General features: G+C 40.2%; 1 protein-coding gene across 1 annotated transcript in view; it reads left to right on the top strand.

Annotated features, from left to right (window-relative positions):
- Positions 1 to 24,118, top strand: part of LOC101548256 (spermine synthase-like) — a 151,003-nt gene extending 126,885 nt beyond the window's left edge. Inside the window, 1 exon segment of the mRNA XM_012934786.2 lies at positions 23,954 to 24,118. Coding sequence (XP_012790240.2) covers positions 23,954 to 24,118 — 165 coding nt within the window.
- The last annotated feature ends 899 nt before the right edge of the window (positions 24,119 to 25,017 follow it).

The following is a 25,017-nucleotide window of genomic DNA, read 5'->3' on the forward strand; positions in this document are numbered from 1 at the left end:
CTAAGGAAAAAGTCTCTTTTAATGGGGGATCTTTCCAAGTAATTTTGCTCAAGACACAAAATGACATGTGGCCTTGAGACACTTGCCATTATTAGAAACAAAAGATAGAGGCCAAGGAGATAGGGCAGAAGTTAAAGCTCTTGCTTTGGACACCACCTACCCCAGTTAGGGTGCCTGGCACCGCCTGCTTCCCCAAGCTGGGTTCAGCTCTGAAGTCCCTGAGCACTTTGTGGGTGGGGCCAAGTATTCCCCAGCACTATAGTGTCAGAGCAGCATTGCATCTTGGGAATTTGCATTGAAACATAGGCCATATTGGATGAGAATTGGCAAGAGGGATCCCTGGATCCTGAAGAACCCTTTGGGAGAACAACCCTCATCCCAAAAGATGATACAGAAATAAAAAACAAAATACAAGTATGATGAAATACAGATACTGTGGCCATGCTGTGGCCGTACCTACACAGAGACAAAACAGATGCTAGAGAGTGCAACTGCAAACTGTGCCATCAATTGACAAGCATCTCAGTTTACCTGAGTCAAGGAATCCTTAGGCTATGGAACCTCACATTTATTTACTTTCACTTCATTTGAACATTGTGGTTTACAAAGGTTTCCTAATACCATTGTTAAGGGTACTCAACGTCCCAACACCAAACCCATTACCAGAGTGACATCCCCTCCACAACTGTCCCCAGTTTCCCACCCACCCCCTTAGTCTGTCCCCTTAGCAGGCATGAAAATTTATTTTATATTGCTTGTTACAACTAAATGGCTAATAGAATTATCAAAATTACTTCAGCAGAAGAAAATTTGGGAGTATTGTTCTATCTCACCATGGGGTGAGTAAGTCCTTATCTGAGGATTCACCAAGCCATTTGTTGCTAGCTGAGCCTTCTGTGTTACTGTTTTGTTTGCTGGCTTAAGTGGCTACAACTCTCCATCTAACTTGGTGTGCTCCTACTGGGATGTCAGTACTGTGGAACCGGGAGGTGTTGTACTGCATGTATGCTCCAGGTACTCCAGGATCTGTCAAGCTCTGCCAATGGATGAGTTTACATGGCTATGCCTGTGGGATGTCGGCGTGGATGCCAGGGATTCAAGTGATGCGGGAGGCTGCCCACCCCCACTTCAATAAGACTCCAGAGTTATCAGAAAACCGTTTTCCCTGAAAATGTCACTTCTTGATGTCTCTGCAGAGATTAGTTCTGAAACAGTGGAGTTAGACCATTGGGGTGGTGGCAGATGGGAGGGGTAGGTGCAGCTGCTGGGGCTTCGGCAGCCGTGGATACAACCCACCTTCTGCCCGAGGGTACCCCAGAGTTTTCAGCCAGGAGACCAGTGTACCCATGAGTTTGTGTGGTTTGCTTTGCATCTCTTCCAAGATTTAGTTGTGAATCTAAAGCAGAGCTGGTGGATAAGTTGACAGGGAGGGAGCTGTGGGATGTGGAATGTCGAATCTCATTTAAAAACAGAAAACAGAATAGTCTGGGGGCCAGAGAGCTAGTAGAGTGGTGAAGGCTTTTGTTTTGCACGCAGCCAACATGGTTCGATCCCCAGCACCATGTAAATTCCCTCAAGCCTCACTAGGAATAATCCCTGATCACAGATCCAAGAGCAAGTCCCTAGCATGTTTGGGTGTGGTCGCAAAACCAACACACAATAAAATAAAAGCAGAGCTTGACAAACCAATTGAATAGGTGTTCTAATATATGCTCAAAGAGTTATGTTTCAAAAACTAAATCTATATTTAATAGTCACAAAGTGGTGAAGGAATTGGAATAGTTCTGTATCAAAATCTAAGAAAATCCCCTTTTTTCCTCTTGAGATCAGGCCCTGCATGGCTTTCTTAGTGACCACAGCATTCTCTTGATAAGTCCTGGGCCACAATTTGTTCCCTCTGTTTCCTCATGAAAATTCCAGAGCCAAGAAATTAATCTTTGCCCGTGGGCTTTAAATTTGCCACACTTGGTATTCCACATCACTATCACTATCATCCCATTGATCATCAATTTGCTCGAGCAGGCCCAGTAATGTCTCCATTCATCCTAGCCCTGAGATTTTAGCCGCCTCTCTTTACTCATCCTTCCCAACAGTGCCACATTAGAGCCTCTAGTGTGGTATTCCACATATAAGAAACAATTATGGTGACATCATTAGTAATGAGTTAGTTTTACAGGCCTCCCAAAAGGTCACATGCAAAGGAAATTCAAGATACAAATGCACCTTAAAGGTATGAGCTCACAGATAGGTATGCACACACTCTTGAGGGGAATATACACAATTATAAGTACTTTTTGGTTCATTTGAAACATTGCTAGTCACATTCTTTCCAAGGATATTTTACTAATCACACATTATTCTAAGAGAAATATTCCAAGGATATTTTACTAATCACACATTATTCTAAGAGAAATAACATGTCAATGAAGTGAGTATGTGTGTGTAATTGTGGTCTAATTATCCACATATTTATACATTTTATAGGAAATATGCATGTACTTATATTTACTGTTTGGGGAATTTATTTGCAGTATTAGATTATTTAGAGAATAGAAAGTCAGGTAATCTGTAAAAGACAGATTGTGTTTTAAAATACTCTTGAAAATATTTATGAAAATTTCATGCTTATGGTGCCTGTAATTGAACTGCAAGTCATGGATTACTTCTCAGAGCTGAGTTCTCAGAGACAATGACAGAACTAGTGTTTTTTTATATGAAAAGTTTCTGTATTACCCTATTTAAAATGTATGTGGACTGTCCATCTTTGACAACAATAATAAATTATTTCCATGGTAACTCAGGATAGTACCAAATAGTTGTCATCTCAGCAGAGCAACAAAGAGACGACACAGGAAGTTGCTTGTCAATGATTTGGTTGAGATAATGGCATTGTAAACATTTTAGAACTAAATTATCATGGCGGTGACTGAGAGTTACCAGCCTATTAGATAATGAATTGTCAGAGGAGAAGTAAATTATCTTTGGGACCCAAATGAGAAATAACAGAGAAGAGGAAAATATCTCATGTCTACAGGTTCTGTGTATGAGCACTAAAAAATGATTTGGGCTCTAAACAGTAAATTAATAATAAGCAACATACCCCTTTTTCAAACTGTCATATCCTAATGAAGAGTCTACGCTGACAGATGTTGCTAAGACAGAGTCAATTTCCATTTAAAACCATCCACCATGTGGCTTTAATTGGGTCCCTATTCCTTTATGACAATCCCAACAAAGTCACTGTTGGTCTATCATCCTCTTGGAGTCATTTCATTGACCTTAAATTTGGGGACCCTTTATTATTTGATAGATTCATTCTTACTGATTTTCTCTGTTTTAATGATGCATACCTGTTTTTGCCATGATTCAAAGACAAACAATGGAACCCAGCAAGCTCTTAGAAGTTCGTACAGATCCAAGTGAATTGCTAAGAAACAGAGTCTAGGTTGGGAACATTTTCCTTACCCTGAAGTCACTGATGAATCAAGTGGATGCCCTAGGTCAAGCCTAACTCACCTATATGACCAATATAGGATGTGAGCCTAGACTCTCTGCTTAAATTGAGGGCTGGAGATTGATTAGAAAGGAGAAACTACCCCAGCGATAAGCCACTAACCAAGCTCTTGTTTGCCCTTGCCACTGAGACTTTAACAAATGCTGCAGAACTAGAATGTGAGAGCACAAATTTAGAAAAGGGTATTGGTATTAAATGAGGAAAAATTAAATCCACCTCATAAATCCAACCTTTTCAGTTGGTCCTCAAATGCAATTAACATGGTCTAATTTTCTATGTTTGTTTGTTTATCCCTCCCACAACCCCCACCATACCCCACTCTCTGTCTCTATGGCAGGCACCTTTCTTCTTACTCTGTCTCTCTAGTTTGGGGCATTATGGTTTCAGTACAGATACTGGGAGGCCATCATGTTTGTTTCTTTACCTACTTTCAGCACATATCTCCCATCCTGAGCAATCTCTCCAACCATCATTGACTTAGTGTCCCTTCTCGATCCCAGCTGCCTTCTCCCTCAGCTCAGAAGGCAGGCTTCCAAACTGTGTAGCAGTCTTTGTGCCCACTGTCTCTGGGTGTCAGTCTCATATTATGTTGTTTTACGCTCCACAAATGAGTGCAGTCACTCTATGTCTGCACATCTCTTTCTGCCTTGTTTCACTTAGGAGGATAATCTCCATGTCCATCCACTTATAAACAAATTTCATGACTTCATCTTTTCTAATAGCTGCATAGTATTCCATTGTGTAGATGTACCATAGTTTCTTTAACCAGTTTTCTGTTCTCAGGCACTCAGGGGTCCAGATTCTGGCTATTATGAACAGTGCTGCAATAAACATAAAACTGCAGATGTTATTTCCACTGTGCTTTTTTGCACCCACCCCCCCAGATATATTCCCAGAAGTGGTATTACTTGGTCATATGGAAGCTCAATTTCTAGTTTGTTGAGAAATGTAGCATGGTCTAATTTTATGATGATGTATTTCATTTTCACTATCACTATCATCCCATTGATCAACGATTTGCTTGAGCGGGTACCAGTAACGCTTCCATTCGTCTGAGCCCTGAGATTTTAGCAGCCTCTCTTTACTCATTCTTCCCAATGGTGCCGCATTGGAGGCTCTTTAACGGTAAGGGGAATGAGACCCATCATTCTTACTGTCTTTGACATATCGAATACACCACATAGAGCTTGCCAGGCTTTGCCGTGTGGGCAGGATGCTCACGGTACTTTGCCAGGTTCTGTAAGAGGGAGAAGTAGGCTATAAGAGGAGGCATTTGTTATAAAGTTATTTGTCACATAAATTCAGTAATAATTTAATTATCTAAAATAGTTTCAAAGGAGATAAATAGTAAATAATTTATAATCAGAGGGGGAAAAGTAATAGATTCCAAGAAGAAAGTGATTCTATTAAGGAAAGTTTCTCCATCACTCAGTTAACTCATGACCAAACTCTGCATAACAGTTAAATCTTTTTCCTCAATTTTTTTCAGTCAAAATATTGATATGCTACCTGTTTGGCTGTGTCAGTAACTTTGATTGTTAGTGTCACTCAGACCTTCAGTATAATTTTCTATAACACAGCAGGTAGGGCGTTTGCCTTGCACACAGTCGACCCGGATTCAATTCCTCCATCCCGGAAACCATGGGGTATTCAATATGCCAAAAACAGTAATAACAAGTTTCAAAATGGAAACATTACTGGTGCCTACTGGAGAAAATCAATGAGCAACAGGATGACAGTGACAGTGATACAGTAATACATTTATATTATAAAATGTATCACTTGTCATCCCATTGATCCTCGAAGAACCTCTGGCTATGGGCACATCTTTTTGATTCCACCGTTCTTCCTTCACTAACATATGCCTCAGAGACCTGAGCCCTATGCAAACAGGATGAGAACGCTATTTGGGTATCCCAAAGAGGATTGAAAGATCTATGCTTGGAGTATCACGTTTCACTCAAGTGAGAGAAGGAATCTGGAGTTCCAACCTCCATCAATGATCAAGAATCAGGGACACTGTCTCATTTGCCAAGGCGTCAAAAATCAGATGGGCCAGACACATAATGCAATTTAGAGACAACCTCTGGACTAGAGCTGTTACTGATTGGGTTCTACAGGACATCAAAAGACCGAGTGGCAGCCCACCTACGAGATGGTCAGACTTCTTCGTCACAAACCTGAATGAATAGTTTGAGGCTCTTTGTGTTCCTGGAGCGAGCAAATACCGTTGGGCTACACTAGCACATGAAACGGATGAATGGAGACGTTACTGGCACCCGCTCGAGCAAATCGAAGATCAATGGGATGACAAGTGATACAAGTGATCCTTTTCTCCCACCGTATTCTCCTTTTACCTTTCCCAGTAACTGATTCCCAAGTATACATGGGCAACATTGATAAATACATACGGATTCATTGAATGAACTACACTGTTGACCAACTCTAACTATGGGTCACATTGTTTTTCTTAATCCTGATTCTTTGTCACGTTCAAGTATAGTACTTGCTCTTGCCAGTCACTTCTATAGCTCTATCATGTCCCAGCTAGTTTTGTTTTATTTATTTATTATTTTAGTTTGGGGAAGGGTGAGATAAGCAAAAAGTCAGGACTTACTCCTAGTTCTGTGCTCAAGAGTCACTCCTGGCAGTGCTTGGGAAAACACATGCAGTGCCAGGGACCAAACCTTGGTCTTCTACATGCAAGACAAACGGCTTAACTCAAGCAATCTCTCTGGCCAGCCAATATTTGGAAAATAAATAAATATCCATTATCATTAGTCCTGTGCTCCACCTCACAAATTACAGATGTGAAATATTCATGGCTCCTTCACTGTGCATTTCCATTTTGCGTTAAGAATTGTCTTTGTTTCCTGCCTTTGCCTAAGGCACTGTATTTGCTCCACCCTGCACTCCACTAGCGGTTCCTGTTTGCCAAAATTCTGGCCCATTTCAGCAAAATCCAAATCTTAGTAAAAGCATGTCTACATCCCCTGTTCATTGTCAGTTAAAGTTGCCTCATTAGACAAATCTGGTCCATTGATGAGGTTTTCCTAGACATGGAGGCCCGCCCCATTGATGAACACTTCACCTCTGGCTCTTGAGTGTACAAAGGTTACTTCAGTTCTTAGGGACCTTCCTGTGTCAGCAAAAATTAGCAAGAAGGTAGCCACATTGTCAATAGAGCAAGGAGACAATTAGTTAATGATTAGGGAGCTGGCCTTTGGGGAATTGATAACAAAATGACCCATCTTGGGCATATTTGCATTTCTTTCAAAGATCAATAGCACAGAGGGGAGCATTTATTACTGCAGAGAGAGAAATAGTGGGTTTGAAACCAGATTTAAAATGCTAGGGACTGGCGGGACTGGGTCAACGTGAGAGTATGGCATGCCTTGCACACTGCTGACCCAGGTTCAATCCCTGGTAACCCAAAGGGTCCCTCAAGCCTATGAGGAGTAATATATGTGTACAGAGCCAGGAATAACCCCTACACATCACTGGATATGGTCCCAAAATCAAATAAATACAATGAAATGCTATAGAGTACATGGCCACAGTTGCGCTACTGGTCCTTTGGAGCTAGCTTCTGGCCAGGCCTGACTTCCAGCCAGAGGTTATTCAGCAAAATCTTATATAACTGCGTGTGGAACTCCTGTCATGGAGCCACATGTATGCCTGCTCAGGAGACAGGGCAGGTGATAGTGGCTCTCCTGGCCCTTGGTTCACTCCCCTTTGTCATGTCAGTCCAACCCTGACATGCAGCAGTGGCTGGAATAAAGGTGCATCAGACACAGCAGTGGCTCCTGGTGCTGAATCCTTTAGTATAAGTAATAATGATGCTATCATTAAAAAATTCTAAATACTATAAAGAGGTAATATTCTCTCCATTCTTACCTCTGGGTGCGCATAGGCAATCTGAAATAACAATTTAAAATGGCTTTTTAATAGACAAATACTTAGAAGAAGAATAAAATAATGAACTCTTCCCAATGGCCGTATTTTTGACTTTGCTTCCTGGCTCAGGGCAGGGACCCAATAGGAAGGCAGAAATTTTGTGGAGGGTCGTGATTATGTCATAATTGAGCAGCAGCATTGGAAAACTAGATCTCTGGGAGCTTAAGAGAGATGCTTAGGGCCAGAGCAATAGAAAAGCAGGGAGGGTTCTGCCTTGCATGCAGCCAACCTGGGTTCGATCCCCAACATCCCATAGGGTCCCCTGAGAACCACCAGGAGCAATTCCTGTAGAACCAGGAGGAACTCCTAAGCATCACCAGGGTGTGACCCCAAAAGGTAATTAAAAAAAAAAAGACACTCTAAGATTGAACAATAAGGCTCTTTCCTACACAAAGCACTTAAGCCTGAAGGGGCCCCGTGACCCATAGTATGTTTGGGAACAGAAATGAGTCTTTGGTGTAGGCAAAACCTTGGCTGAGGCAAAAATATGTGGTCTGCGGGAATGAGCCTCACAAAAGACAGAGACCTTGAGTACTTGTGTACATGCCGAGGCTTTGGCACAAAGTCTGCTTTGCTGTGTATCTCTGGAGTAGAGAGTTCCCAAGACTGCATTACTGGGAGGACAGACCTGATGGGCGTGCATTCGCTAAGGGGTCCTGCCACTGCCAGGACCCCACAGAGCCCAGTGAGGACAGAGGAGGTGGCAGCTGCCCTTACCCAAGAGAGCAGGGAAAGAGAGGAAGGGAGGGAGGTAGAGAGAGAGCATGCAATTATGGGGCCACCCAGGAAGCCATGAGCTACCCCCAACTCCTAAAAGCAGAGCAGCAGAACTACCCACAAGAGCAGCAAGCTACGCGGAGCACGGAGAGAGGATTTGCCAGTAGGACAGATGTGAAACAGCATGCAGGGAGATGAATGTAGGAGGCTCCGGTAAGGAATGTTCAATTCCTCTCCCTGACAGCTGGTCTTCTCCTTTGTCTGCCTGTCTCTGACACCCAGAGACACCACCCGCACCCCCACTCCAGGACGGATCAGGTGCTTTGGTCCTGAAGAGAGAGGGACCCCAGCCATTGTTTGAGAATCTGCAGGATTGGGTAGGACGAACCTGCAGGGCCAGCTTTCCCTCTGAATTCTGATCTCTGATACTGAAATCCCTCTGATATTAATCTCAAGAGCCTGTTGTGGGCCACAACTGACATTTAGGCATCTGTGAAAATTAATGTCAAATGAGACAGACTTTATTCCTCCCCCTAAAGAGATGCAATTCTAGTAAGATGTAAGAATTTTTTCCAATTTTTTCTTTTTCTTCAATTATTTTAATTTTTTTAATCAAGACACCAGGATTGATTAAAATTCATAGCTGAGTTTTAGGCATATTATGTTCCAGCACCAATCCCATCACCAGTATCAACTTCCCTCCACCAGTGTCCCCAGGTTCCCTCCCGTCCCCCAAGTCTGCCACCTTGACAGGCACATTTTTTCCCTTTTTTTTTTTTTTGAGTCACACCGGTGATGTACAGGGGTTACTCCTGGCTCATGCACTCAGGAATTACTCCTGGCAGTGCTCAGAGGACCATATGGGATGCTAGGAATCGAACCCGGGTCAGCCACGTGCAAGGCAAACGCCCTACCCGCTGTGCTATCACTCCAGCCCCAAAGGGCATATTTTTAAGTTTGGGTGTAGTTGTTTGAATCTCCTGTTTCCAGTGTTGTTGACTCTTGATGTATGGATGAGAATGTATGGATCTACAGATATATAAATTATATTATACATGAATTATTTATATATATATGCATCACAAAATATGTGGGTTAACCAACTCTCTATATCATCTACACATCTCCACTCAAGGCCCATAACTCCCACCCCTTATTACTTCCTGCCTCTTCTTCTAGCTACCCACCTCAATTTCCTTCTTTCTCTGTCCTTCTCTTTCCTATAATCTGGGATCAAGGGTGATCAAGTTATTCCCCTCTCAGCACCTCGCATAGCAAAATCATTCCAAGTTGTGTGTTGCAGAATATCTGGTGTATACCCAGAGGTGAGAGAGGAGAGTCTATCAGATTGCAAACTCAAAATTGAAAATGAACTCAAAACTCAAAATTGAAAGTGCCTGTTATATTTGTGTGTGTGCGTGCATGCATGTGTGTGTGTGTGTGTGTGTGTGTGTGTGTGTGTGTCTTAGAGCTTGCCTGTTCTTGCACCTCCCTCTGCAGGTAATGCAGCTTTTCTAGTAGAACAGGAACGAGAGTGAAGTTTTTAGAAGTTTGTCAGTTTGAATTTATCCTGCTTTATTTAAAATTCTGCAGTGGGCTTTAGCCTTAGGGCATCTCTTCCGTCACTGGAAATAATGGGACTGTCTGAGGTCATTTTTCTGACAGTTTGCAAATCACTTGAACCTTCTGTTATTATTTCAGTGACAGCGGTGGGAAATGGTGCCTGTTCAAAGGAATGGTGCATGGCGACAAGGCAAGGATTTTGAAATATTCCTTGCAAACGTGTCCCACGCTTCGTGTCACCTTGGACAAGACTCTTCTTCCCTACACCAAACATCACCATCAAATCGCCAAGCTAGAAAGAATTTCATGGAGATCATTATTTCCTGGAGTCTCCAATGACAGGCTTTGGAGGGGGAAATCCAGCCTAGAACTTCTCTCCTCAGTCCTGGGTCTTCTCAAGTCCTAATCAGGTGTTGTCAAGGGCCAGCAAAGGTGAAATGTCTGACCGTCCAGCTAACTGTGAATCTGTTCCACCCATTCATTGCCTACAGCTGTGGAGTTTCATTGCCAACCAGCATTTCCTTTCAAACTTGAAGTCTTGTGCTCCTGTGTAGAATATACTCCTCCCAATTTCATTTTTTCTTCCCTACATGTTCACTGATAGTTGGTTAAATTGATTAACCAGTCCACAGTCTTCCATAGGCAGAAAGAAAACTGAGTTAGCAATAGTTTACATCTGTTAATGAATCCTCTTAGGTTCAAGAAATCTTACTCTTTTAAGTTTTGCTTTTTATTTTTCATTTGGAGAAAAAATGTGAAAAGATGTGGCTTTTTAGAAATCAGTCTCACTTAGGGACCACAGAGATAGCACAGCAGGTGGAGTGATAGTCTTACACACAGCTAACCCAGGTCAAACCCCGGGTACCCTGAATGGTTCCTGAGCACAAAGCCAGGAATAAACCTTGAGTACCACCAGCTATGGCCCCAAATAGACAATAACAAGGCAACATCATTCATTCTCCTTGGACAAAGCTAATGCAGTCATAAACAAAACCACCTCCTGATTCAATTACTAATAAAATATAATTCTATTTGGCCTCATTTCTATAAAATGGAAATCAACTCATTCACTCAAATTTTCCCACCAACTCAAGGAGTAATTGTGGGGAGTGGGAGGGGGCAGACTCCTGAGTGCTAGGGTTTATTCCTAGCTCTGTGCTCAGGAATCACTCCTGGAAATGCTCAGGGTAAACTATGCAGTGCCTGCAATTGAATTGTGTCAGTCTTAACTTCTTGGGCTGCAGTGATAGTACAGTGTGTAGGGCATTTGCCTTGCTTGCATGCAGCCAACTCTGTTTCCATCCCCTCCATCCATATGGTCCCCTGAACCTCCAGGAGTAATTCCTGAGTGCAGAGCAAATGTTGAAGCTGTAATGTTCCATGGATGGCGCTTAGAGAGGAACCCTTTGGAAGGTGATCAGGGCAGAAGTATATGCCCCTGATCTAATGGGATTAGTGCCTTTCTAGAAGCGACAATAGCACAGCGGGTAGGGCGTTTGCCTTGCACGTGGCCAACCCACGTTCAATTCTTCTGCCCCTCTCAAGGCCCAGCAAGCTACCAAGAGTATCCTGCCCGCACAGCAGAGCCTGGCAAGCTAACCGGGGCATATTCAATACGCCAAAAACAGTAACAAGTCTCACAATGGAGATGTTACTGGTGCCCCCTCGAGTAAATCAATGAACAACAGGACGACAGTGCTACCATGCTACAGAGCAAGGAGTAACTCCTGCATATTGCTAGAAGTGACCTAAAAAGAAAAAAAAGAGCTTTACCCTCTTCCTGTCCATTTGGCCCCAGAGTAATTGGTTTTAGATAGTTGTAACTGTATTTCTGTTTGAAATTACCATTTGTTGTGCTTGCATGAAATATTTTATATGCTTTGGAGAGTGCTAGCAGACAGTATTTTCCTTCATACCTACTTCCCATTTGTCTATATAGATTTTTAAACTTAAGAAATCAACTTTCTTTTTCCTAGCTAGGAAAAGGAACACATAAAGATCTGTCACCGCTCAATAGATGAGAATTGATTCATGCCACCAGAGAAGTCAATCTGTTTTTCTATTCAGACATTAACCTGTGAGAAAAACCTCAAAGCAAACCCAAAGAGAATGTTGAACCAACAATGTAGACCAGCTCAAGTGGACCTGACATCCACCGTGGTAGCAGCCGTCGTAATGAAAGTCTTGAACAGGAAGATTGAAATAGAAGTGCCCAATCTGGAGTCTAAAAGGATAGTGATTACCTGTTTGCTTTTGACATTGAATGTTTTCCTTGTCTTAAAAATAAATAAATAAAAATTAAACTATCCTTTAAAAAAATTTATTGAATCACCGTGAGATACAGTTACAAAGCTTTCATGTTTGAGTTTCAGTCACACAGTGATCGAGCACTCTTCCTCCACCAGTGCACATTTTCCACCACCAATGTCCCCAGTATCCCCCCATCCCAATCCTCTCCCTGCCTCTATGGCAGACAATTTCTCCCATATTCTCTCTCTACTTTGGGGCATTGCCATAATGCCCCCAAATAAAACTATCTTTGAATTAAAGCCATACCATCACCCAATGCCACTCTTCCCCTGTTGGCCATCACAGTACTGACACTTCAGAAAAGGAAATTGAGTCCTGTCTATTTAAGCCAACTGCAATTTGAAATTTTTTAAAATACTTGCAGTTGAATTAAGTTTGGGAGCAAAAAGACAAATGGCAAGGAATAAAGTCATAAGAAGTATGCAGTGATCTATTTACCGGTGCTTGAAAATGGGTTATGATAATAAAATGGGAATGTCACTTAGGTCAGATTTGACATAGTTCATGGACTCCAACCCAGGTTCTATTTCCATTGGACGGAAGATTCCTGACTCCCAAACTTCATTAGAAGTCGGTCATTACCAAAGTGGAATTTGGAAACATCTTTTGTAGGTGCCCAGAATTTGTAATGTTCCATGCAAAATTTTAGTGGTATAAAAACACTGGAATAAAAATGGACCCACTATAAGATATATTCATTTCTAGGGTAATTTCTTCTTTTTCTGTCTGTCCCTCTTCTTAATATACATTACTATCTCATGCCTACTCCAAAGGGCCGAAATGCCTCTACGAGACATAACTGGACTCTCCTACCTTCCATCTCTTTCCTTCTTCCCTTAGTGATTTCTTAAGTCAGAACATCTATTTTAGTCCAAAATATATAGGATACTTTTTAAATAACTTGTAGCACTGCAGCACTGTCATCCCATTGTTCACTGATTTGCTCCAGCGGGCACCAGTAACGTCTCCATTGTGAGACTTCTTGTTACTGTTTTGGGCATATCGAACACACCACGGATAGCTTTCCAGGCTCTGCTGTGCAAGTGGAATTATCTCGGTAGCTTGTCAGGCTCTCCGAGTGGGATGGAGGAATCGAACCCAGGTCAGCCATGTGCAAGACAAATGCCCTACCCACTGTGCTATTGCTCCAGTCCAAATTACAATAACTTGTAATTTGAAATTTTGAGTCACTTGCAGTTGAGTTAAGTTGGTGGGGTGGGGGGAAGAAGAATGGCAAGGAATAAAGTCACAAAAAATATATAACTATCAATTTATTGATGCTTTAAAATGAATTATGGGAATAAAATGGGAGTGTAATCAAGGTCAGAGTTATCTAGAGCCACCAAGTTCATTCCCTTTACCTTCTCTGGTTAGCTTAGAAAAGTTTCACGTGTCCAGAGACTTGAGTGAAGAATATTTCCAAGTATTCTTTGTTAGTGTAGGGCTTTGCCCAGGTTTATTTCAGACTCTTCACATTCTCTCAAATTCACCAGTTCATGGAATCCAACCCAGGTTCTATTTCCAGTGGATGACAGATTCCTGACTCCCAAACTTCATTGGCAATTGGTCATTATCAAAGTGGAACTTAGAAACATCGTTTGTGGGTGTCCAGAATTTGTAATGTTTCATGCAAAATTTTGGTGGCATCAAAACACTGGAATAAAAATGGATCTGGTATGAAATATATTCATTTCTAGAGGAATTTCTTTCTATTTTTCTGCACCTCTTATAAATATCTGTTTCTATTCCATGCCTATATCAAATCACCTATATATTCCTCTACCCACTACCACTGAACTCTCTCCTACCTCCCATCTCCTTCTTTCTTCCCTTAGAGAAATATGTTAAGTCAGAACATCCATTTTAGTCCAAAATACATAGAATATTAGTTTTAAAGTAACTATATGCTCTGTCAAGAAATGAAAGCGTCTCTTATTTCAATGGGGAATACGCCTTGAGTAAAAATTTGCCACTTCTTGCTTCTGCTGTGAGAATTACGTGCACAGATTTGTAATCTAATTACCACATCAAAGCAAAGGGTTTGTGCTTGCCCGATCATTCGCTTTACCTTCTTGTTAGCTTAGAAAAGTTTTACGTGCTCAGAGACTTGGGTGAGGAATATTTTCAAGCATTTTCTTTTATAGCGTAGGGTTTTGCCAAGGTTTATTTTAGACTCTTACATTCTCTCAAGTCTTTAAAGATGATTCCTTTCCATTCCAGAGGTCTTCGCTGAATGGTCGAGCACCATTAACATACTATAATAAGAGGCTTTGACTTCATTGGGTTATAAGAGAACACCATGAATTCCAAAACGAGTCTTTAGAAGATCCAGAAGATACGGGTTACCTTCTGACCCAGTTGCCTTTCCATTGATGTTCAGATACATGGCTTTCTGTGCCTCAGTGCTTTGACATACAAGCATCCAATTATTTTCCATTTAGATAGACTTGTCAGCACCTTTGCTTTTCAGCCCTGAACATGGGTTTCCCAAGTTTCAAAAGGAAATCGATGTTGAAAAGAATAAGAAGAGGTTTGTAGATGTTTGACTCCTTTCCTTCTTCTTTCACAAATTACATAGAAGCCTCAATTCTGACCGGACAGCATGACCTGACTAGAAATAAGGTACACCATGGAGGCCTAACAAAGGTGCTTGGTGCCAGTTCATAGAGAACACAGGCAAGATGTGTCCGTCCTCCAATTCTTTCACTTCCTGACATTCCACACCCATCTATCATCCAAACCTACCACCTTGATCTCCAAGACAAAACTTTAATTAGATTTCATTTCAACAATACTACAGATCTTTTTCTTTTTTAAAAAAAAAACTATGATGAAGTTTTTACTAAGTGGTATAATTACTGGATGTTTATGTTGTTTACATCTTTATGATTCAACGTGACTAGTCAACCATAAGGAACCAGCCTATCTATGTTGATTGCCTGGCTAGGTGAGTTGGTCCTGTGGATTCTGCAGGCTACAGGGTGGGAAGACATTCAGATCTAGTTACCACATTTGAACCTATTCAAGGAATAGTTCAAATTTTATCGAAACCCATATTTTAATGATCCAATTAGCCAAAAATATCATTATACTTTCATATCAGCTTTCATACTGTAGTGCTATATCTTATGAGTCTTCCCAGAGGAGTATTGGAAAGTTCAAGGATACTTAAGGGGGAGATTTAGTACTTCTCAACAGGATTGTATTACCACCTCAAAATCCCTTTGATTTAGAACCGGCAGTTCAAATGTGATTATAAATTATAGAGCAAATCATGATCGGCAAGAAGAATAAATATTGTACCTGGGAGTTTACAAGACTCTCCAGACACCAGAGAGCTTTAAATCAGCAAGTCTTGCCTCTACTCTGTCCTCCGTAGAATGGTATACAAAATCATGACTTTGATGTTTTCTCTTTTTTAAAATGTGATGGTAATATTGATATTGGCATGAAAACTAATTTCTATGCTATGTAAACTCAAATAGAATTTGATTCTATCACTTTTTCATTTAAGAAATCTCTTCCATTTATACAATTTCATAATTATTAAGATTATATAGTCAACTCATTTTTCTAAGCCTTAGAAGTGTTAAGGGATGTGAATTAATATTTTTCTAGCCACCAGCATCAAGTGGTTATACTGTGGGGTGGGGAAAAAGATGTCTTAGGTTCATCAGAAATCAGAAGTGACTGACTGATGACTCTCCTATGGATGATGACAGATATTTTACTTTGAGCAAGCTGGACATTCAAGAATTACTACAGCATTGTTGAACTTGTCTATGAGCCCATGCAAAACCAGCATTACTGCTGAAGTTATCACAAGACAATTGTGCAAGCACAAGGGAAGGTAAAATGATGTGCTCAAAAAAGGTAAACATTTTTTATTGGCTCAGTGTTAAATGTTTCATCTGGTAATTTTTCCTTTTCTCTGATTTGGAGGTATCATCAACTTATAACATATTAGCATAGAATGCGGTGTCATGTATAGATTGCAAAATAACTGCCACCATAGTCTTAGTTAACACATCACATAATTGCCATTTCTTTTGTTGTGGTGCGAACATTTTATGTGTATTCTTAACAATTTCCAAGTATATAATTCAATATTACCATCTCTAATCAGCACATTGAATGATCTGTTCCTCCCATTTATTCCTCCTCTAGCTGAAATTGTATACCCTAACAGCCCTGAAGCCAACCTTCCCTGCCCTCTGACATCCGCCAGTTACTCTGTTTCTTGAGACAGGTGTTCTGTTTACACTGCATGGTTAGTGATATCATTCAGCATCTGTAATTTTTCACCTGTTGCCATGCCTGCAAGTTTCCTCAATATTGCTGAAATGAATGTTTTTCTTCTGAAACTAAATCTTGTTCCAACCTCTAAGTAAAAGATTCAGTTCCTCTACCTATTCAGTTATTTCTACCTAAGCATTCAATTGAAGAAAAGAGCATCCCATTAACCTGGTGATGTATTATGGGTGAGCAAGTTTGATTAATTGGGAACTGCTTCATATTCATGCAGTCCCCACCTCCCCCACGTAACTTTGTAACCAGAGAGGTTAAAGTAGCCATGAGCTGGCTAATTAAATCTAATCTATCAGCTTTGTCTCCAGTTATGTTAAGCAACTTTGTCTTTGCCCATCACAACTACCTAATAGCCAGCCGACAGATTTCAAAACATTATAATAAACTAACACCTTGGAAACTACCCATTTCTTTGGAAATTCCTAGGTCCCTCCTCCTGCAGGATAATATCTCTCAAATTTTTTCCACAACTTTGTATATTAACCCTAAGTGCTTTAGGCTTCATCAGTGAATTGTCCCTCTTCCTCCCCCACAGAGAAGCTTACCGTTGTGAACATCCTTAATCCCCTGAGTTTATTTTTAACTTTTCCTTTGTGTTTTACCTCTCATTGTCACAGTTCCCCAAGTCAATATTGATTACTTATAAGCCAAAGCTTTCTGGTAACTCTGGGTTCTGTATTTGTAGTGAATTTTTTTTCTATTTTCCCTATGGCCTTTTCATACTTTACTATAGAGCAATGTTTTTTTTGCTTAAACACAGAAAGACTATTAATGCTATGCCCCTAGTATTTGGGGACTGATTTATTCTCAAATGTATCTACTCCTGGGTAGCACTGCACTGTCACTGTAGCACTGTCTTCCCATTGTTTATCGATTTGCTCGAGCAGGCACCAGTAACGTCTCCATTGTAAAACTTGTTGTTACTGTTTTTGGCATATCGAATATGCCACGGGGAGCTTGCCAGGCTCTGCCTTGTGGGCAGGATACTCTCCATAGCTCTCTGAGAGGGGCAGAGGAATCAAACCTGGGTTGGCCGCATGCAAGGCAAACGCCCTCCCCGCTGTGCTATCACTCCAGTCCTACTCCTGGGCATTCATCATAACTACTTGATTCAGGCTTCAGTTGCTGCTTTTCCTAAAACACCAAAATAGAGGTCCTGCCATGGGACTGAGATGGACCTAGGATAAATAGAGAAGCTACTACCCTGGCATCAAAATGGAACAGTGCAGAAAGAATAAAAGCATGGTCTTGATGCAAGCTGTTATGACTTAAGAGAAAGGATCTCCATGGGGAAGAATGAGGTTGAACTGGCCTGAGGACTTAGTCTAGGATTTATGGTAAAAGCCTTGCTTGCTCTCAGAGCCCAGAGAAGTAAGTTTCGGAATCTATATATCTTACTGTGTTTACCCAAATAGCTGCAAATATTAATAAGAAATAAACTTAATTATTTAAAATGTACAACTTAAGGGAAAGAGAAAAGTAATATAGGTGTCCCTGGGAGACAGAATGTCTCCTTGAGTCAATGCCGAAATGTTTTACCTCTATAAATGATCGACCACAGCAATGTGCAGCCCTATAGCCCAAATCTTTTCAGATGTTCTATAAGAATGTTAGCAGCTCTGCATTAAATGGGTCATTTTTACCATCAGGCCTGAGTCCCCAGTCTCTTTGTTCCTCTGCTGGGGAGGACTGGGGGGGACAGAGAGGCAGCTCTCAGCCACTGAACATATACATCGCACACCCTCACACTTTGTGAACTCACACCAGAACAATATTTACAATTTACAACTCTACCTAGCTGGGATTTTCTATTAGTTCATCCCATTTCTGTTGCTTTTCATCTCAGCCACGCAACCTTTCCACTAGTCTCCTCACTCTACATTGCCGATTATGTTTCTTACCATGTGGCTCCTTGGCTTGATACTTATATGGTTTCCAGAGACAGGCCCAGAAGCTAGAGGGAGAACTTAGAATTCAGGGTCACAATCACTGCATGCATCAGTGTAAGTTGTAACCTCGCTCTACATAGTCCCCTGAGCATCATGGGGTGTGACTCTGTAGGTCACCTACCACCACTAGGGTCATTTGGGTGATCCCCAGTATCACAGGGCTGAGAATGTATACACTGCATACTTGGGCACAAACATTAAACTGCCTTGCATGGTTGTTTTGAGTATCACTAGGAATGGCCCCCAGTGCCCAAAAATATTGCTTTGGAGGCCTTCAAAATATATACATAGGTCTTGCAAACAATGAGACAGAGGAAAGGGACATGAAAAAAGCAATCCCATTCACAATTGTGCCCAAGAAAATCAAATACCTTGGAATCAGCTTAACTAAAGAAGTAAAGGACCTCTACAAAGAAAACTATAAAACGCTACTTCATGAAATAAAAGAGGACATGAGGAAATGGAAAAATATCCCCTGCTCATGGATAGGGAGAATCAACATTGTCAAAATGGCAATACTCCCCAAAGCATTATACAGATTTAACGCGATCCCTATGGGGATACCCATGGCATTCTTCAAAGAAGCGGAGCAAGCAATCCTGAAATTTATATGGAACAATAAACGCCCACGGATAGCTAAAACAATTCTTGGGAAAAAGATGATGGGAGGCATCACCCTTCCCAACCTTAAACTCTACTACAAAGCGGTAACAATTAAAACAGCATGGTACTGGAACAAAAGCAGAACTGCAGACCAATGGAACAGGGTGGAATATCCCCACACACAACCTCAAAGGTATGATCATCTAATCTTTGATAAAGGTGCAAGAGATGTGAAGTGGAGCAAGGAAAGTCTCTTTAACAAATGGTGCTGGCACAACTGGACAACCACATGCAAAAAAATGGGCTTAGAACTCGATCTGTCACCATGCACAAAAGTCAGATCAAAATGGATTAAAGACCTCAACATCAGACCACAAACCATAAGGTACATTGAAGACAAGGTAGGCAAAACCCTCCAGGATATTGAAGATAAAGGTATCTTCAAAGATGACACGGAACTAAGCAATCTAGTAAAAACAGAGATCAACAAATGGGACTACATTAAACTAAAAAGCTTCTGCACAGCAAAAGAAACAGCGACCAGAATACAAAGACTATCTACAGAATGGGAAAGGATATTTACACAATACACATCAGATAAGGGGTTGATATCAAGGGTATATAAAGCACTGGTTGAACTCTACAAGAAGAAAACATCCAACCCCATCGAAAAATGGGGCGAAGAAATGAACAGAAACTTTACCAAGGAAGAGATACGAATGGCCAAAAGACACATGAAAAAGTGCTCTACATCACTAATCATCAGAGAGATGCAGATCAAAACAACTTTGAGATACCACCTCACACCACAGAGGCTAGCACACATCCAAAAGAACAAAAGCAACCGCTGTTGGAGAGGATGTGGGGAGAAAGGGACCCTTCTACACTGCTGGTGGGAATGCCGGCTAGTTCAGCCCTTTTGGAAAACAGTATGGACAATTCTCAAAAAACTTGAGGTTGAGCTCCCATTTGACCCAGCAATACCGCTGCTGGGAATATATCCCAGAAAAGCCAAAAAGTATAGTCGAAGTGACATCTGCACTTATATGTTCATCGCAGCACTGTTTACAATAGCCAGAATCTGGAAAAAACCCGAGTGCCCTAGAACAGATGATTGGTTGAAGAAACTCTGGTACATATATACAATGGAATACTATGCAGCTGTTAGAAAAAATGAGGTCATGACGTTTGCATATAAGTGGTTCTACATGGAAAGTATCATGCTAAGTGAAATGAGTCAGAAAGAGAGAGACAGACATAGAAAGATTGCACTCATCTGTGGAATATAGAATAATAGACTATAAGACGAACACCCAAGAATAGTAGAAATAAGTACCAGGAGGTTGTCACCATGGCTTGGAGGCTGTTCTCTCATCCTGGGCAACTCAGAGAAGGGAACAGCAAGTAAAATGTGGTTGTTGGTCATGTGGGGGAAAGATGATGCGGGCCAAATATAGACTAGAGACTGAACGCAATGGCCACTCAACACCTTTATTGCAAACCACAACACCTAATCAGAGAGAAAGAACAAAAGGGAATACCCTGCCATAGTGGCAGTGTGGGGTGGGGGGAGACGGGACTGGGAAGGGGGGGTGGGATGTTGGGTTTACTGGTGGTGGAGAATGGGCACTGGTGAAGGGATGGGTTATCAAACTTTGTAAGGGAGAAACATGAGCACAAAAATGTATAAATCTGTAACTGTACCCTCACGTTGACTCACTAATTAAAAATAAACTATAATAAAAAAAAAAAAAAAAAAAAAAAAAAAAAAAAAGTATAGTCGAAGTGACATCTGCACTTATATGTTCATCGCAGCACTGTTTACAATAGCCAGAATCTGGAAAAAACCCGAGTGCCCTAGAACAGATGATTGGTTGAAGAAACTCTGGTACATATATACAATGGAATACTATGCAGCTGTTAGAAAAAATGAGGTCATGACGTTTGCATATAAGTGGTTCTACATGGAAAGTATCATGCTAAGTGAAATGAGTCAGAAAGAGAGAGACAGACATAGAAAGATTGCACTCATCTGTGGAATATAGAATAATAGACTATAAGACGAACACCCAAGAATAGTAGAAATAAGTACCAGGAGGTTGTCACCATGGCTTGGAGGCTGTTCTCTCATCCTGGGCAACTCAGAGAAGGGAACAGCAAGTAAAATGTGGTTGTTGGTCATGTGGGGGAAAGATGATGCGGGCCAAATATAGACTAGAGACTGAACGCAATGGCCACTCAACACCTTTATTGCAAACCACAACACGTAATCAGAGAGAAAGAACAAAAGGGAATACCCTGCCATAGTGGCAGTGTGGGGTGGGGGGAGACGGGACTGGGAAGGGGGGGTGGGATGTTGGGTTTACTGGTGGTGGAGAATGGGCACTGGTGAAGGGATGGGTTATCAAACTTTGTAAGGGAGAAACATGAGCACAAAAATGTATAAATCTGTAACTGTACCCTCACGTTGACTCACTAATTAAAAATAAACTATAATAAAAAAAAAAAAAAAAAAAAAAAAAAAGAAAATAAACCTAATTTTAACTTATTTTAATAGCTTTAATTACTACGTTCTCTAAATACTGTACTGAATAAAAAATTATAAAAATCATGACTATAAAACATATCTTAATACTTATATTTATGTACATAAATGACTATAAATTTGCATGTTAATATTTCTATGTGTTTATTTTTTATATTAATTTTAACTCATGGATTTAATAATTAAATAAAATCAAAAAATAACTGAATCATAAGAAAACTTAATGAAAGAGGCATATTAAAATTAAAAAGAAACCCTAAAGTTAATAATACTTCTATTCATTTCAAGAAGTAGAAAAGTAATAGTATAAAATCCAGGGGGGTACAAAAAAAGTTATACTATTTTAACATCATCAATTAACCATATAACCAATAATTCAAAAATCTGAAAGATTTTAAAGTAATTTTTAATGGATTTATCTTGAAAGTAACAAGAAACAATCTAAAGTGGGTGAAAGCAGGTATAACTATAGATTTTTATATATTGATAAAACTGTAAGTGCCATAGTTCAATGTAAAATATTTATAGGAAATAAATTACCAAGTAAACTTAAACTTATTAAAAAACAAATAAAAAAAACGCATAGCATGAAAATCATACTAAAAGAATCAAATCAGTATATAAAAACTCACAAAGGTAAAGGACAGATACCTTACTTAACACATCTTACCAAATATTAAGACCTTTAAGCTGTGAGATTATAGTGCAATTACACAAATTTATAGATACAGCAAAATAGGTATGCTTTAGTGAAGTAATAAAACCGGGAATATCCTTGATTTTAAAAATCTAAAAAGAATCACAAGATGAATTATTAAACAACTTTATAAAACTGGGTTGAAAAACTTATGAATTATGAAGCAAGTTCCTTCTACCCAATTTTGTTGGAAGTTTTTATCACAAATATTGTTGCATCATACTTTCCATTTATTGGTATGATCACATGAATTTTTACCAATTCCACTTGATTCTAGTATGTAATTTGTATTTTTGGGGGGCTATACCCAACGGTGCGCTCAAGAATCACTTCTGGTGGGCACAGAAAACCATATGGGGTGCTGGGGATGGAACCCAGTTGGCTGTATGCAAGGCAAATGTCTTACCCACTGCATTCTCTCCAGAACCTCATTTTTTTAAGGTCTTATTGAATTTGGGTAGCTAAGATTTTGTTAATAATCTGTCTATTTATGAAGGAAGTTGATCTATATATTCATTTTTATTGATGTCTTTTTGGTAAATAGAACAATATTGGTCTCATAGAAAATGTTCTTAAAGATTCCTGCTTCTTTCCAGTAAGGAAAGCTTGAAAAGGATAGGTAATAAGTTCTGTTTGAGGGTTTGGAAGAATTCACTAGTAGACCCATCTGAACACTATGGGGAGAGATCTTCTGTAATTCATTGGTATAACTACTCTTTCATTTATAATCTTATTAATAAAATTTTCCTCTTTCTAAAAAAAAAAAAAAAAAAAAAAAATATACATAGGTCCAATGTTTTTAAAGTAAGCAAATATACAGTTATTTTTTTCTTTTCTGTTAATTTTATTTGGGGGCCACACCTGGGTGTGTTTAGGGCTTGGTTCTGACTCTAAACACAGGGGTCACTCCTGGGAGTGCTTGAAGGAGCTCATATGGTGCCAGGGTTTGAACCAGGGACAGCTGCATGCAAAGCAAGTGTCTTGAGCCCAATACTGTCTCTCCAGTACTGAGACTGAGCAGATATAAAGCCAACTTTTATGTAATATAATACAAAATGATAGGAAAAGGAAGAATTGTAAAGTCTATACAGTATGAGCATTTAAAATCCATAAATATGCACTGTAAGTACATGATATATAAATATATGTACATAATGTACATACTGATATCATACTATCTATGTATAATCTTTATTACCCTCCTAAATTTCAGTTCTGTAATCAAAATTAAGCAAAATGATAAAGGAAATTGAAAATACCCAAATAAAAGCCTACCTATGAGAAATATTTTGAACCAATATCCATGTATGTCAATATTTACAGTTGTTAATGTGAAAATGAGCTTGCTTCTTTTCTTGTTAGCTTATCTAATCAAGGTTACTTTGACAACAACCCTATGCTCCCAGAATAGGTGCACTGAAATGGTGTTTCAGCTTTAATTAAACAATTCTTATAGGAGTATTAACAATACTTCGTATGCATGTGGTATGCTGATGGGAATGGGGAAAAGACAGATATTCCTTTCCCCTTTATATTTAAAAAATAAGTACAGTATTTTAAAGGTCATTTTAAACTTTTCATCAGATCCCTTCCTTGGTTTTCTTCTACTTCACCTATGAACAGGATCGTTTGAAGTTTCTCTCTTAATTTCTGACCAGCTTCAGTTAGCAGGATGCCCTCCAGATCCATCCAAGTTGCAGCCAACTGCAAAATTTTATCTTTGCTTGGAGTCAAAAAGCCCTTCACTGTGCGTTTAGGCCACCTTTTCTTTCTCCATTTGTCTGTTGCAGGGAACCAGCAATTTGTTTCAGAGCAAAACCCTGTCAATGGATGAAGCTGTCTTTTCTGGAGCACTCTCCTGCATCTTGCTTACCCAGCCATGTTTTCCTTGCATTGTACCTCTGTCACTGAATGCACCATCATCCTCATTAGATAATGACGAGACTCTGTCTTAACACAGATAATGTAAGTAACTCTCCCAATTGGCTCCAAGAAGCCATGGTTTAGGACATCTCGGAAATGGAAAGCAGGAGGAACCACTTTGTTTCATCAGATTTGAGCAATGGGCTGGACTGCATATACCGGCCTGAGGGTCAATTTCATCCCTTTTATATCTCTTTCCTCCCTTGACCAGTTTCTCTTGACTTATTACTCTACATGGCTGTAGAGTTACATTGCTGCATTACCTTGCTGTGTGTTTCATTCAGGCAATAGAAGTGGTCGAAAAGATATTTCAAGTCTGTCTTGTCTGCCGCCTCCCAGCATCAGGCCCCTTGAATTTTGTCTTTGGCTTTGTCACGAAATACAAAAGCTCTCTGTAATTCCTCGTCAAAATTGAATACATACAAATTTCACACGTACACATGGAATGTTTGTAAAATTGTATAGCTTGGCCTACCGTCTCTCTGCTTAGTCCATATTTGAGGCATTACTTTCATATACTGTTTTGTTTTGCCCCTAATAAGTACCTGGTAGATATCTGTTGGATGAATAAACGGCAACTAATTTGTCTGTGTCAAGACATGATATTCGATATCTCTCTCTCACTCTCACTCTCTCTCCCCAGCCCCTCTCTTTGTCCCTCCCTCCCCTCTCTCTCTCTCTTTCTATCTCACTCTCTCCCTCTTCCCTATCTCTCTTCCTTTTCTGTTGTTGTTGGTTTGGGCCCAGCAATGCTCAGGGTTTACTCCTGTCTCTATGCTTACCCAAAAGAATTTTCTTCTGGCAGTGCTCAGAGGACCAAATTGGTTGCTAGGAGTTGAACCCAGATTGATCATGCAAAGTAAGCACCCCTGCTCACACTGTACTATCTCTCTGGCCCCAACACTGGATCCTTTTCTGTAGCGTCTGTCTA

The sequence above is a fragment of the Sorex araneus genome, chromosome 6, assembly GCF_027595985.1.
Source record: "Sorex araneus isolate mSorAra2 chromosome 6, mSorAra2.pri, whole genome shotgun sequence".
NCBI lineage: Eukaryota > Metazoa > Chordata > Mammalia > Eulipotyphla > Soricidae > Sorex > Sorex araneus.